The sequence below is a fragment of the Saccostrea cucullata genome, unplaced genomic scaffold, assembly GCF_032062105.1.
Source record: "Saccostrea cucullata isolate Sc308-1 unplaced genomic scaffold, CSIRO_AGI_Scuc_v1 ctg11696, whole genome shotgun sequence".
In the NCBI taxonomy this organism is placed as follows: domain Eukaryota; kingdom Metazoa; phylum Mollusca; class Bivalvia; order Ostreida; family Ostreidae; genus Saccostrea; species Saccostrea cuccullata.
The window spans coordinates 6,420-20,995 of record NW_026923069.1 but is presented as its reverse complement, the minus strand read 5'-3'; the positions used below and the strand labels follow the sequence as shown (position 1 = coordinate 20,995).

The 14,576-nt window shown below is 36.2% G+C and overlaps 1 protein-coding gene, 1 long non-coding RNA gene and 2 other non-coding genes across 4 annotated transcripts; 2 read left to right on the top strand and 2 right to left on the bottom strand.

Moving 5' to 3' along the window:
• Positions 1-508: 508 nt before the first annotated feature.
• Positions 509-3,194, bottom strand: LOC134263063 (uncharacterized). The gene is made up of 3 exons (XR_009991173.1): positions 3,117-3,194; positions 2,868-2,925; positions 509-2,125 (listed from the first exon to the last, which is right to left on the bottom strand). It is a non-coding gene; the product is annotated as an uncharacterized LOC134263063 (long non-coding RNA).
• Positions 3,195-3,623: 429 nt separating this feature from the next.
• On the top strand, positions 3,624-3,697 carry Trnan-guu (transfer RNA asparagine (anticodon GUU)). The gene has a single exon. It is a non-coding gene; the product is annotated as a tRNA-Asn (tRNA).
• Positions 3,698-3,867: 170 nt separating this feature from the next.
• Trnat-ggu (transfer RNA threonine (anticodon GGU)) lies at positions 3,868-3,941 on the top strand. Its single transcript has one exon. It is a non-coding gene; the product is annotated as a tRNA-Thr (tRNA).
• A 3,141-nt stretch (positions 3,942-7,082) lies between these two features.
• On the bottom strand, positions 7,083-13,058 carry LOC134263062 (uncharacterized). Its single transcript, XM_062745369.1, has 6 exons — positions 12,921-13,058; positions 12,463-12,747; positions 12,058-12,165; positions 7,745-7,916; positions 7,541-7,618; positions 7,083-7,369 (listed from the first exon to the last, which is right to left on the bottom strand). Exons 1-6 carry the CDS (start codon positions 13,021-13,023, stop codon positions 7,300-7,302), a joined length of 816 nt encoding a protein of 271 aa, XP_062601353.1. The 5' UTR covers positions 13,024-13,058; the 3' UTR covers positions 7,083-7,299.
• Between the last annotated feature and the right edge of the window lie 1,518 nt (positions 13,059-14,576).

Genomic DNA, 14,576 nt, shown 5'->3' with positions numbered 1-14,576 from the left:
ACCGAAATTTGCGTGATCTGTTTTTAAAATTTTCTTACATTTATCTGTTAAAATATCCTCGTTACATGAAACACTTGTATAAGACATTGCCGATTTTCTTCATGCATAATGCATGTACAGTATATGTATAAACAAACTGTCCATAGACCTCTGCGTCTCTGCACTTTAATAAAAATGTCTTAGAGGATGTTAACACCTCCCCCCCTCCCCAACTCCCTCTAGATAAAATAAATATAACAAATCATGTTTAAGCTGATTAAAAAGAGAAAGTAAAATTGTTGATATACAACTCGTTCTTTGTTTTAGACTATGCCTACATATAAAGTTGCCGCACTTCTGTCATGTAAGAATTTGTCAATCAGGATTGGATGAAACATTTACCCCCAATATTTACAAAATTTTGATTATATGATTATTGTGCTTTTAGTAAACATTTAAAAAATCTTTTTTCAATTTTCTATTAATATAAATGTTAAATATATTTATTTAAATTTTTCTAACTCCGCAGAAACGCACGGCCACTTGAAACTTTCATATCAACTAACAGACCGCCTCCTGGCGGCCGGTAAAAAGGTGGGACAAGCATATTTTTTGGTAGGACAGGTAGTTTTACGATAGTAACCTGTCCGAGGGCAAGTACTGCAAAATTGTATTTGTCTACCCCTGCCATGGGCCACATCGCTCAAATGAGCACTAAGGGTAGGAAAAAGTAGAAAATGGCTTTTTATTGTAAAGTTTAAATCCAAAAGTAGTCCCATGACCAATCATGGATTTGCTATTTTTTAGAAAATGATTTTTGAAGAATTTTCCTATATATATCTTTAAAAACTTTGGTCGGCCATTTTGGCCCCGCTCTACCCCTGGGGTCATGATTTGAACAAATTTGATTCTACACTACTTGAGCATGCTTCCATATAAATATGAGGAATTATGGCTTTGTCATTCTTGAGAAGAAGATGTTTAAAGAATTTTCCTATATATTTCTATGTAAAACTTTGGTCGGCCATTTTGGCCCCACGCTACACCCGGGGGGTCATGATTTGAACAAACTTGAATCTACACTACCTGAGCATGCTTCCATATAAATATGATGAATTATGGCTTTGTCATTCTTGAGAAGAAGATGTTTAAAGAATTTTCCTATATATTTCTATGTAAAACTTTGGTCGGCCATTTTGGCCCCCCTCGACCCCCAGGGGTCATGATTTGAACAAATTTAAATCTACACTACCTGAACATGCTTCCATATAAATATGATGAATTATGGCTTTGTCATTCTTGAGAAGAAGATTTTTAAAGAATTTTCCTATATATTTCTATGTAAAACTTTGGTCGGCCATTTTGGCCCCGCCCTACCCCGGGGGGTCATGATTTGAACAAACTTGAATCTACACTACCTGAACATGCTTCCATATAAATATAATGAATTATGGCTTTGTCATTCTTGAGAAGAAGATTTTTAAAGAATTTTCCTATATATTTCTATGTAAAACTTTGGTCGGCCATTTTAGCCCCGCCCTTCCCCCAGGGGTCATGATTTGAACAAATCTGAATCTACTCTACCTGAGCATGATTCCCCATAAGTTTCATCTTTCCTGGCACAGTGGTTCTTGAGAAGAAGATTTTTTAAAATATGCCACTAAATTTTCATTAGTTCCCAATTATCTCCCTTTGAATGAGCGCGTGGCTCTTCATTTGAACAAACTTGAATCCCCTTCACCCAAAGATACTTTGTGGCAAGTTTGGTTGAAATTGGCCCAGCGGTTCTTGAGAAGAAGTCGAAAATGTGAAAAGTTTACAGACAGACAGACAGACGGACAGACAGACAGACAGACAGACAGACAGACAGACAGACAGACAGACAGACGGACGCCGGACAAAATGTGATCAGAAAAGCTCACTTGAGCCTTCGGCTCAGGTGAGCTAAAAAACATAAAAAGAGAGAAGGATTAAGCAGAATTATAAAGCACACAACATGGATAGTCCGACACAGACACACATATAGTAAAAACAATGACACAACACAAAAGATACTTACAGTAATTATCAGTTGGTGCACAGAGCAAAGAAGTAATACTTACATTCATATACCATACATTACCAAGCTTAAGGATGACACACAACTCTGGAAAATCACAAAAGGTTTTGAAACATAAATTAAAAAAAACATATTATATACATTTTATATGACACAAAATGGTCAACAATTTTAGCAACAACAGACTTGGTGCGGTAACTCGGACCTTTCCATCAGCATTCTTTTCTCCTATAATATTTTCAATACCCTCTGCACCACCTCTCTGAAAAGCAAGCTTCAAATGATTGTAGTTCAAACCAATGTGCTAGACCTTTTTCAACATGTAATCAGATATGCAATGCTGCAAAGGGTGCAATGAGATCAAACATTCATCTGACTTCAGCTTAAAATCAATTGAATTCTGTACAAAATTTACATCAAAACTATGTTTAAAGAGAGTGTCTTCAGTCAATTTGTGATGGTTCACTAATGCCTGTAGAATCTTAACATCTTCTGTTGCTAGATGTGGCCCATAAGTACATCTCCCTGGCAAAATTTCTTTAAATCATGTAAACTATCAATAAATCCACTAATAGTTTCTTTTAAAACTCCACACTCTGGATGTTTTAAGAAAGCTTTCACAAGAATGGCTGAATTAAAGCATTTCCCAATATGGCATATAAGTAATGGATTTTCAAATGATTTCAACCAATTAAGAAATTCGCACAAACATTTCTCAATGTCAATAGCAACAACTGGATTTTTCTTATGAAACAACTTTCCACTTGCTACATGCAAACCAGTCACCGCTGTCGCCTTTGGATGAATAGGTGCATCTGGTAGAACGTACCTGTGAAAGATGTTATCCTTGCAGACACAAGCAAGTTCCACTATGCTGGATTCTGTGCCTGAAGAATATTTATTATAAAGTATTTAATTATACAATGATTGATATAAGCTATAAGGATTACATTGCTCACTATAAGAAATGGTAAATAAATACCTTTGTGTAATACTCACACATAAAGAAATAAAAGTTTATGATAATAAAAATTAACATCTGATGAACAGTAAAACTATCTTATAAAGGTGATGATACCTAAACCAGTTGTCTCTAAATCGAAGTAGAGGAAAGTACTTTTAGGCTCCTGTACAACGTGAGCACTACAAGTTGGTGGTATCTCTTCAGTCAACAGTTCGGAGGTTTCATTTTAGGTCAACAACAGGCTGATATGTAGCTCCTTCTTTAATCTCTGATGTTGAAACTTGAATAGAAGAAGAAATATCAAAGCCCTCTCTTAAACTCAATTACAAATCCTGAACTGATCAAAGATGCTGAAATATACCTGTTAAGTCATTGTAGATTTAAGCTCTCTGCGTCTTTTTTTGTACTTAATGCTCTGTTTCTGATGTCTGTGTTACTCTCTCTTCAAGTTCTCTTTCTCTATGTAACGAGCAGTGTTTTCTCCGGGTGACAAAAGCAAATTCTCGTACACCTTTAAATGACTAAAAACTACATACTGAAAACAGACACAATTCCATTTTGTATGAAAGTATGCAAATGTCACCGGGTTCACAGGTGCGTGAAAGTCAGTCAATATATCGGGTCTCAATAGCTCAGTTGGTTAGAGCGCTGGCACGTTACGCCAGAGGCCCTGGGTTCGAGTCCCGGTTGAGACTTGACTTTTCACCACCTGTGACATTTGGCGCCCAACGTACAAAACCCACTATTTCCTTGGAACATGCCTCACAGCATTTCCTTAACTCGTAGAATTCGAGGACGAATTTCTACAAAGAGGGGGAATATGTCACCGGGTTCACAGGTGCGTGAAAGTCAGTCAATATATCGGGTCTCAATAGCTCAGTTGGTTAGAGCGCTGGCACGGTACGCCAGAGGCCCTGGGTTCGAGTCCCGGTTGAGACTTGACTTTTCACCACCTGTGACACAAATATAACTCAATATATGCAAAAATTTTTAATTTTTACTTGTATACTTAATCAAAATAAACAACATACCTTCTGATATAAAACCTGCTCCATCATTTATCTGGGCTACAGCTGAAGACACCCTGAAATCTGTACTTTCTGAACCACCATAAAAATGAGATTTTGGATTTTTCGAGGCCACAGTCCTGTTAAAACTCTCATTGTTCTGAGTGCTTCCAATGTTCACAAGTTTGTCACTGATTTTTGAGAATGTTCCAAATACATGTTTTAAGTCTTGGAGAAGTTTGTCACCATTTAGGTATCGACCGTATAGTAGATTCTTTGGACGGTATTCTTCTGGGTTTTCTTTATACTTGCACCATTCACCACAATTAGAATGATCACCAAACACATGACATGGGATTGAATCCAAGTTTTTCTTCAACTGTACAGGATCTGTATTATTAGTTACATAGTCTTTTAGTGACAGGGTATGGGATGATACCTGGTTAGTAAATTTCATACCTGGCGAGGCGGAGCCGAGTCAGGTATGAAATTTACTAACCAGGTATCATCCCATACCCTGTCACTAAATGACTATGTAACGAATTTACCCCACCGATGAAACATTTACGTTTTATCTGTAGTTTATAAATGGTTTTCTCTGCTAAATGCTTCATCGCGCTTATACTGTGCCTATTATGACGTCACGTTTGTGTTTGTGACGTAATACATCGACCGGGTATAGATTTACTGACCGGGTATGGATTTACAACTGACCGGGTATAAGTAATCCACCGCTTTCACGTGACAGACTTCAACCAATCGTAAGCCAGGATTTCACGGAAAAATCAACAGAGGTGGGGTAATAGATTTTACAACATATGCAAAACATTTTGTCAAATGTTTGATAGCTTTAGGACCCAGTAAGGCATATTTCTTTTCTTTCTTGAGTTGGTACAACTTATTAGTGAAGTTCTTTTTTGTGTGATTAATAGCCATTCTCTGTAACCACTTGAACTTCGTTGCCACGCATGGTCACCGATTTTGATGAAACTTCACCCATGCATAGTACTTGACACCAGAAACAAATATCAAACAAAATTTCGTTGCTAAGTGTCTTGGTTGCTATGGCAACAGCCGGAAAATTTGAAAAATCGAGATTTTCAGCCACTTTAAATCTTGACTGTGGCTTAATAAAAACTAGAAAAAGCAAACAAACCATTCTCACAAAAACATGACACCTTGATGTCACTTATACTGTAAAGAAACTGTTTAGAATATATCTCTAAGTAAGTGGTAACCAAGGGTACATTTGGAATACATTTAAAATGCTGAAAAACACTCCGTATTCACTAATGGTAGGTGTTACATGCTCAAACTCAATCAACGACTTAAGAAAAATAATGAAAATGTTTGACCTTAAGTATATAAGTGTAAGCAATATCATTCTATAAATAACTTTTATGGTTGCCATGGAAACACAGTGTAACCATGCAAAACCAGTAACTAAGATTGGGTTAATGCTACTTTCTTGAGGAAAAACATGAAAATTCAAGACTGGCAAATATGCATCCTTAGGACCTTGCATCACCAAATACATGAGAAAAATTGGGTATAATTGCTACTTTGCATTGTTACCATGGAAACAAAGTACCAGTGCTTAAAAGTGAATTATTTTTCGCTGCATTAAGAATTAAATTGCCATATAATCAAGGAACAAATTAAAGGACTCAGCTTGAATAGTACTTATCTGTTAGAACTGAAGTTGAATATCATATATTGATAAAATTTGATGAAGAATACAACACTGTTGCTATGGTTACCAAGAAGGGAAAATGTTCGATTTTGTGAACTTTATATCAATATTAAATCCTGTGTGCCAACTTCTTGCATCCACTTAGAGATTGGATGATAGTCAAAATTAAAAGTCAGGTTAGCTGTTAATAAATATCAATCATAAAAGTTTTGGGAATCTACATTTAAGGGTACGTATCCAAGGAAAGAAAATATTTTTCAGGTTTTTAAGCATATATTTTCTGCTTATTTCCATAGCAACTCTCTATTTAAAGAATCTAATCTGAATTTTTTCAAATGGGAAAACTAGGAGCACACCAACATCTTTAAAAATTGATCATTAGTTATGGGGAAATGTGCTTTTTTAAAAGATAGGATCAGATTTAAAAATACAGAGTGTTACTTTGAAGGCTCTATATGGTATAAAAACCTTGGCAACCATTGCCAACCAATATGAAATATCATATTTTGTTCTTGGTATATGTTTCAAGGCTCTTTTTTCTATTATTTGGTCACATTTCATCCTATAATTGTTTTTTTATTTTTACAGACCTGTTTACCCATATCGTTGTCTCTCAGTATTTTTGATTAGATTTGTCCGTGAGATTTGGCATTTGCCAGTAAGATTTCACTTTCCATCAATTTGACATATATAAATGGAGAACAACTGCTTGCCTTGCCTGATTACTAAAACATGGTTTAATAACATGGCTATGGTCATTTTATATCACGGCATTTTGGCAAACCAACGTAACTGTGTTTGAAATCTTTTATACGCGATTAAATAGGGTGAAACTGGGACAGGTCATAACGAAAACTAACTTCTCAATTGTAAACAAGTATATATTTCTTATTTCCGTATTTTTATGTAAACTAAACGTGAGACGTAATTTCGACTAAAAATCCGTACAAAATACGGCGAAATCGTAAGAGTAAACAGGTCTGTTTTTACGTGTATGAATTTATAAACTTCAATGAAATTTTTTTTTTTACTTTTGAATACTTTGTTACCATAGTAACGTATGTAATAGTTGATTTACCAAACATGTTTATTATGCATTTGAGACATCTGACCTTCAACTTTTGGAAACAGTCATTGCCAATTGTTTGCTTTGCCGCAAATGTTAACTATGGGGCTCCAAACATGTTAAAATATGCCATTTTTCGAACTTTAAGACATGTTGCCATGGTAACTATAAAGCATAGCAACCAATTTTTGCCTGATTTCAGTTTAGGGTATCAATGACTTTTATCATAGAGAGTTTAGAGAAATTCTGAGACTATTCGTGCCACAGCTCCTATATAAAATTACAAATCATTACAGAGTTTGGCTCTTAAAGTCTGAAAATTTATTGATATGGATCAAAAGGTGAACGCGCCTTGGATATTGTTGTCGTGTCATTATCCATAAGTAGGTTTTTAACATGAAACCCTTTTCCTTCAAATTATGTAACATTTCTACAGCCATGTCAGGCTCCATGGACTTGGATGATCCAGACCAATTTTTTCTACAATCGTGACTGCTGGTTGTGTCATTGCTGATATCCTGGTCACACTGTTTACATTTCTTGCATCGGACAGCATATGCGAGAACCTTCCCTGTGGTTGCACCAATCATACTTCCATGTCCTTCAATTCATAGAAAAGATGTGCTATGATTGATTTTACAAATACATTGATCAAATTTCATTTTTGACTTAACTCATTGTTTTGTAGGCAAATTATGTCATACAAAATGGATAAAAAAATTTACCCAATCTAATGATGTATTACACCTAAGATTAAATTATTTGGACATACCTGATAAGCTGGCATAGTTTCTTCCACTTCCCCGTGTTTGCCTGGTTAAGCATGATATGAAACACTTCTTCTTTACAGCTACAAATTACAAATGGAAATATATATGTATATTGATAATTGTATATACAAATGTATATTGTATATACATGTAATTACACATGACATTTCTTTCAGTTCTCGTTATAAGAAATTTATTTCAAGTACCCGTCTTTCTCTTTTTTAATGGCTTCCTGACATGTCATATCCGCTATTTCCTCAAATGCTGCACCAGCCTCTCTCTCTCTCTTCTTTAATGTTTTATGGTCAACATTGGGTAAGTTCAGTGCTGCCAAAAATCTGTTCACTGTTGTTTCTCCAATTCCAGTATATAAAACAGCTGATGAAATGTAAATGTTACAAATTTCAATTATTACAAACTATATTAAAGGTGATTTATTGTGACATGAATAGGCATTTTTTATTTTCATTAAATTTTCAAAAAATATTTTTCTGTTATATAGTGTTCACACATTGGGCACATTTTATTATAATATCTTAAAATATATTTCCTCATATTCAAATAGAGTTATATCTGTATCAGACCTGTTTACCCTTATCGTCATCTCTCAGTATTTTTGATCTAAGATTTGTCCGTGAGATTTAACATTTGCCAGTAAGATTTCGTTTTCCATTGGTTTTACGTATATAAATAGAAAACAACTGCTTTTTGATAACTAAAACATGGTTAAATAACATGTTCTTTGTCATTTTAAACCACAACATGTTTAACAACTCGAAATCACTAATGTGCTTGAAATCTTTTTTTTATTGAGATAACATGTAAAAGGCGTGAAACTGAGACAGATCAAAACGATGATTGATTGATTGTATAATGACTTTCTCAAGATTTTTTTAACCACCTGCCGGTGGAGAGCTGCAAATTTTGTCCATAACGCAGCACTTAAGGCCATCAAGCAGGGAAGGGTCTGTTTCGTGCTAGCACCTACTGCGGATGATATGGTCTGATCTGAAGGACCGGTATCCAGGTCGCACAAGTAGGATTCGAACCCTCAACGTAAGGAGCAAGTCCTTACTGCGCAGGCACTCTAACCAATGCGCCACGTGAGCGACCAGATCATAACGATTGACTGTCAATGATTGTTGTTGATTTCAGCGAAGTCGACATTCTATCAGCCATATTTCAACAGATCATAATGAAAACTAACTGCTATATATCCCAAACAAACGTATTTCCGTATTTTCATAACAGCAAAACGTGAGACGTATTTTGGATTATAAATCCGTAAAAAATACGGCGAAATCGTAAGAGTAAACAGGTCTGCTGTATCCATAAACAAGAGGCCCATGGGCCACATCGCTCACCTGAGAAGCTGTGACCATTCTGTTCTTTACCAGATTTTCCCCTTGTTATACATAATGCATACCCACCCTACCCCACTGATCATAATTTAGACATTTTGAAATCTACACTACCCCATGATCCTTCCATGGGCACATATGTTTCAGCTTTTTTGGCCCAGTGGTTCCCAAGAAGAAGATTTTCAAAGATTTTTCCTATATATTTCTATATAAAACTTTGATTCCCCATTGTGGCCCCGCCCTTCCCCCGGGGGTCATAATTTGAACAATTTAGAATCTACACTACACCAGGATGCTTCCACATAAGTTTCAGCTTTTCTGGCCCAGTGGTTCTTGAGAAGAAGATTTTCAAAGATTTTTCCTATATATTTCTATATAAAACTTTGATTCCCCATTGTGGCCCCGCCCTTCCCCCGGGGGTCATTATTTTAACAATTTAGAATCTACACTACACCAGGATGCTTCCACATAAGTTTCAGCTTTTCTGGCCCAGTGGTTCTTGAGAAGAAAATTTTCAAAGATTTTTCCTATATATTTCTATATAAAACTTTGATTCCCTATAATGGCCCTGCCCTTCCCCCGGGGGTCATGATTCCTAAAATTTAGAATTTACAATACCCCAGATTGCTTCCACATAAGTTTCACTTTTTCTGGCCCAGTGGTTCTTGAGAAGAAGATTTTCAAAGATTTTTCCTATATATTTCTATATAAAACTTTGATTCCCCATTGTGGCCCCGCCTTTCCCCCGGGGGTCATTTTTTGAACAATTTAGAATCTACATTATACCAGGATGCTTCCACATAAGTTTCAGCTTTTCTGGGTCAGTGGTTCTTGAGAAGAAGATTTTCAAAGATTTTCCCTATATATTTCTATGTAAAACTTTGATTCCCCATTGTGGCCCCGCCCTTCCCCTGGGGGTCATGATTTGAACAATTTAGAATCTACACTTCACCAGGATGCTTCCACATAAGTTTAAGCTTTTCTGGCCCAGTGGTTCTTGAGAAGAAGATTAATTTTCAAAGATTTTTCCTATATATTTCTATATAAAACTTTGATTCCCCATTGTGGCCCCACCCTCCCCCAGGGGGTCATTATTTGAACAATTTAGAATCTACATTATGCCAGGATGCTTCCACATAAGTTTCAGCTTTTCTGGCCCAGTGGTTCTTGAGAAGAAGATTTTCAAAGATTTTTCCTATATATTTCTATATAAAACTTTGATTCCCCATTGTGGCCCCGCCCTTCCCCCGGGGGTCATTATTTTAACAATTTAGAATCTACATTATACCAGGATGCTTCCACATAAGTTTCAGCTTTTCTGGCCCAGTGGTTCTTGAGAAGAAGATTTTCAAAGATTTTCCCTATATATTTCTATATAAAACTTTGATTCCCCATTGTGGCCCCGCCCTTCCCCTGGGGGTCATAATTTGAACAATTTAGAATCTACATTATACCAGGATGCTTCCACATAAGTTTCAGCTTTTCTGGCCCAGTGGTTCTTGAGAAAGAGATTTTCAAAGAATTTTCCTTTATATTTCTATATAAAACTTTGATTCCCCATTGTGGCCCCGCCCTTCCCCCGGGGGTCATGATTTGAACAATTTAGAATCTACACTACACCAGGATGCTTCCACATAAGTTTCAGCTTTTCTGGCCCAGTGGTTCTTGAGAAGAAGATTTTCAAAGAATTTTCCTACATATTTCTATATAAAACTTTGATTCCCCATTGTGGCCCCGCCCTTCCCCCGGGGGTCATTATTTGAACAATTTAGAATCTACATTATACTAGGATGCTTCCACATAAGTTTCAGCTTTTCTGGCTCAGTGGTTCTTGAGAAGAAGATTTTCAAAGATTTTCCCTATATATTTCTATATAAAACTTTGATTCCCCATTGTGGCCCCGCCCTTCCCCCGGGGGTCATTATTTTAACAATTTAGAATCTACATTATACCAGGATGCTTCCACATAAATTTCAGCTTTTCTGGCTCAGTGGTTCTTGAGAAGAAGATTTTCAAAGATTTTTCCTATATATTTCTATGTAAAACTTTGATTCCCCATTGTGGCCCCGCCCTTCCCCCGGGGGTCATGATTTGAACAATTTAAAATCTACACTACACCAGGATGCTTCCACATAAGTTTCACTTTTTCTGGCCCAGTGGTTCTTGAGAAGAAGATTTTCAAAGATTTTCCCTATATATTTCTATATAAAACTTTGATTCCCCATTGTGGCCCCGCCCTTCCCCCGGGGGTCATTATTTGAACAATTTAGAATCTACATTATACCAGGATGCTTCCACATAAGTTTCAGCTTTTCTGGCCCAGTGGTTCTTGAGAAGAAGATTTTCAAAGATTTTCCCTATATATTTCTATATAAAACTTTGATTCCCCATTGTGGCCCCGCCCTTCCCCTGGGGGTCATGGAGTGAACAATTTAGAATCTACACTACCCCAGGATGCTTCCACATAAGTTTCAGCTTTTCTGGCCAAGTGGTTCTTGAGAAGAAGATTTTCAAAGAATTTTCCTTTATATTTCTATATAAAACTTTGATTCCCCATTGTGGCCCCGCCCTTCCCCCGGGGGTCATGATTTGAACAATTTAGAATCTACACTACACCAGGATGCTTCCACATAAGTTTCAGATTTTCTGGCCTAGTGGTTCTTGAGAAGAAGATTTTCAAAGATTTTCCCTATATATTTCTATATAAAACTTTGATTCCCCATTGTGGCCCCGCCCTTCCCCCGGGGGTCATGATTTGAACAATTTAGAATCTACACTACCCCAGGATGCTTCCACATAAGTTTCAGCTTTACTGGCCCAGTGGTTCTTGAGAAGAAGATTTTTTAATGACCCAACCCTATTTTTGTCTTTTCTTGATTATCTCCCCTTGCGAGGGGATATGTCCCTTCATTTTAACAATTTAAATTCCCCTTCACCCAAGGATGCTTTGTACCAAGTTTGGTCAAAATTGGCCCATTGGTTCTTGAGAAGAAGTCGAAAATGTGAAAAGTTTACAGACGGACAGACAGACGGACAGACAGACAGACGGACAGACAGACAGACAGACGGACGGACGACGGACAAAATGTGATCAGAAAAGCTCACTTGAGCCTTCGGCTCAGGTGAGCTAAAAATATTAATATACATAATGTAATTACCAGCTCCCAGTTTTGAGTTTATATCCTGAACTCCATTTTGACGTCTCTTTCCAGTTGGAATTTTATTAAATTTTTGGCAAGCAAGACACTTGATGTGAAGCATACTGCCTACTCATAATAAGAAGAAAATAAGTATTTCGACAAATTAATGTATTTTAATGTAGCTGCAGATCTGTAGCTCTCCGAAAAATATATGATATTTATTGCGCACAAAAAACACAGTGAAATAAATCGAGAAGCGAGCACATGCACTTTTTTGTGTGCAATAAATATACAGTTTTTTCAATGGGTGGCATTGTAGCTCTCCGGTCTATCAATATATATTTTTTCAGACAGCTACAGATCTGCAGCTAATTTTAATGTAATGATATTGAAAATGTCACTCTTTATTTTATTTCACATTACCTAATCCATATCTTCCTTCTCCAATACATGATGAAAGTTGCAATTTCTCTCCACACATGATGCACCCTTTCTTCAGTTGATTGCCCAACACTTTCAACTCCACTATGTGTCTGCCAAAAAGATGTATTCCTGGGACGGATTCATCGGCATTGTCATCCAATAAATCACTTTCATTGTCAGATTCAAAGGCAGATATTGTGTCAGATTCAGAGAGTGTCTCTCTATCAGATGGATAATCACCATGATCACCCATGCCTCTCATTTGTGAACAGGCTGTAGCACTACCTGTTAAATAATTGAAGTAGCTATATAATATTATTGCACTTATAGGCGTGCTAAACATAACTTTTATACATGTCGCATTAATGTGTGTGCATCTCAGTTTTATCAACGATCTCGTTTTTGTTCGTGATCCCCAACATTGCAATACATTGGAAAATATAATATAAATTGTATACCTGACGTATATGCATGATCTAGATGAATATTACCATGCTGTACTTCTTCGTCGTGTCTTGGCTCCGCAAAAAACTTTCCATTTTCGTCGTGGATTTGCAACATTTTTTCTGTGCTTACACCTTTCAAGTCGGTCCCCTTTGTTTGCACATTTTTCATCTACATCGTTTTAAAGCTTATTTCAGCTCGATTATACGCCTTTCTTCAAACATTGTTGAGATTATGATCTTCTTAAGAGTTTTTCTTATCTCCATATAAGAGAGTTCTTTTAAACCGTGTCTGTACAAATTTTGACTCTTAAAAAGGCACTCAACCAAATCAAAACAATACTTCGAACAAAAGTACGTCATAGTACATGAACGTATCCCATTCTACCTTAGCCTTGGGTGACATTGTAGTCATATCCTGGTGCTGTCCTTATTGTTTTCTCCCTGACCTACTTTTTGAATTTTATGGCTCATCTTTTTCTAAAACATTCAATCCCATTATTTCAGATACTGAGAGGTTTAGAATCACCAAATCTTGTAAGTTGATGCATCTTCAGGCCTTAAAACATATTTATGAAAAAGTAGGTCACTGTGACCTACTTTTTGTATTTTCAGGCATTTGCTTTCAAATTGTTTAAAGTGCATATTTTGAATACTTTCAGACCTATGATCATCAAACTTTGTCAGTTGATGCATCTTGGTTTTGCGGAAAATGTCAACCAAAAGTAGGTCAAGGTGACCTACTTTTGACATTTTATGGCTATATTTAAGTATCTTAGGTACTTTTTGGCTTAGAATCATCAAACTTTGTCAGTTGATACAATTTGGATTTTCAGAACATGTCGATCAAAAAGTAGGTCACTGTGACCTAGTTTTGACATTTTATGGCTATATTTAAATATTCTTAGGTTCTTTTTGGCTTAGAATCATCAAATTTTTTCAGTTGATGCAACTTGGGTTTTCGGAACATGTCGACCAAAAAGTAGGTCACTGTGACCTACTTTTGACATTTTATGGCTTTATTTAGGTATCTTAGGTACTTTTTGGCTTAGAATTATCAAATTTTGTCAGTTGATGCAACTTGGGTTTTCTGAGAATGTCTACCAAAAAGTAGGTCACTGTGACCCTTTTTGAATTTTATAGCTATATTTAAGTATCCCTGGTGCTAATTGGCCTAGAATTGTCAAATGTTGTCAGTTGAGGTATCTTGGGTTTTTTGGAGAATGTCGACTAAAAAGTAGGTCGAAATGACCTACTTTTGATTATCTCAGGTACTTGTTGGATTAGAATCATCAAACATTGTCAGTTGATGCATCCTGGGTCCTCGGAAAATGTTGACCTAAAAGTAGGTCATGGTGACCTTTTTTTGACATTTTATGGCTTTATATAGGTATCTTAGGTACTTTTTGGCTTAGAATTATCAAACTTTGTCAGTTGATCCAACTTGGGTTTTCTGAGAATGTCTACCAAAAAGTAGGTCACTGTGACCTAGTTTTGACATTTTATGGCTATATTTAAGAATTTTAGGTACTTTTCAGCTTAGAATCATCAAACATTGTCAGTTGATGCATCTTGGATCCTTGGAAAATTTCTACCAAAAAGTAGGTTACGGTGACCTATTTTTGACATTTTATGGCTATATTTAAGTATCTCTGGTACTTATTGGCTTAG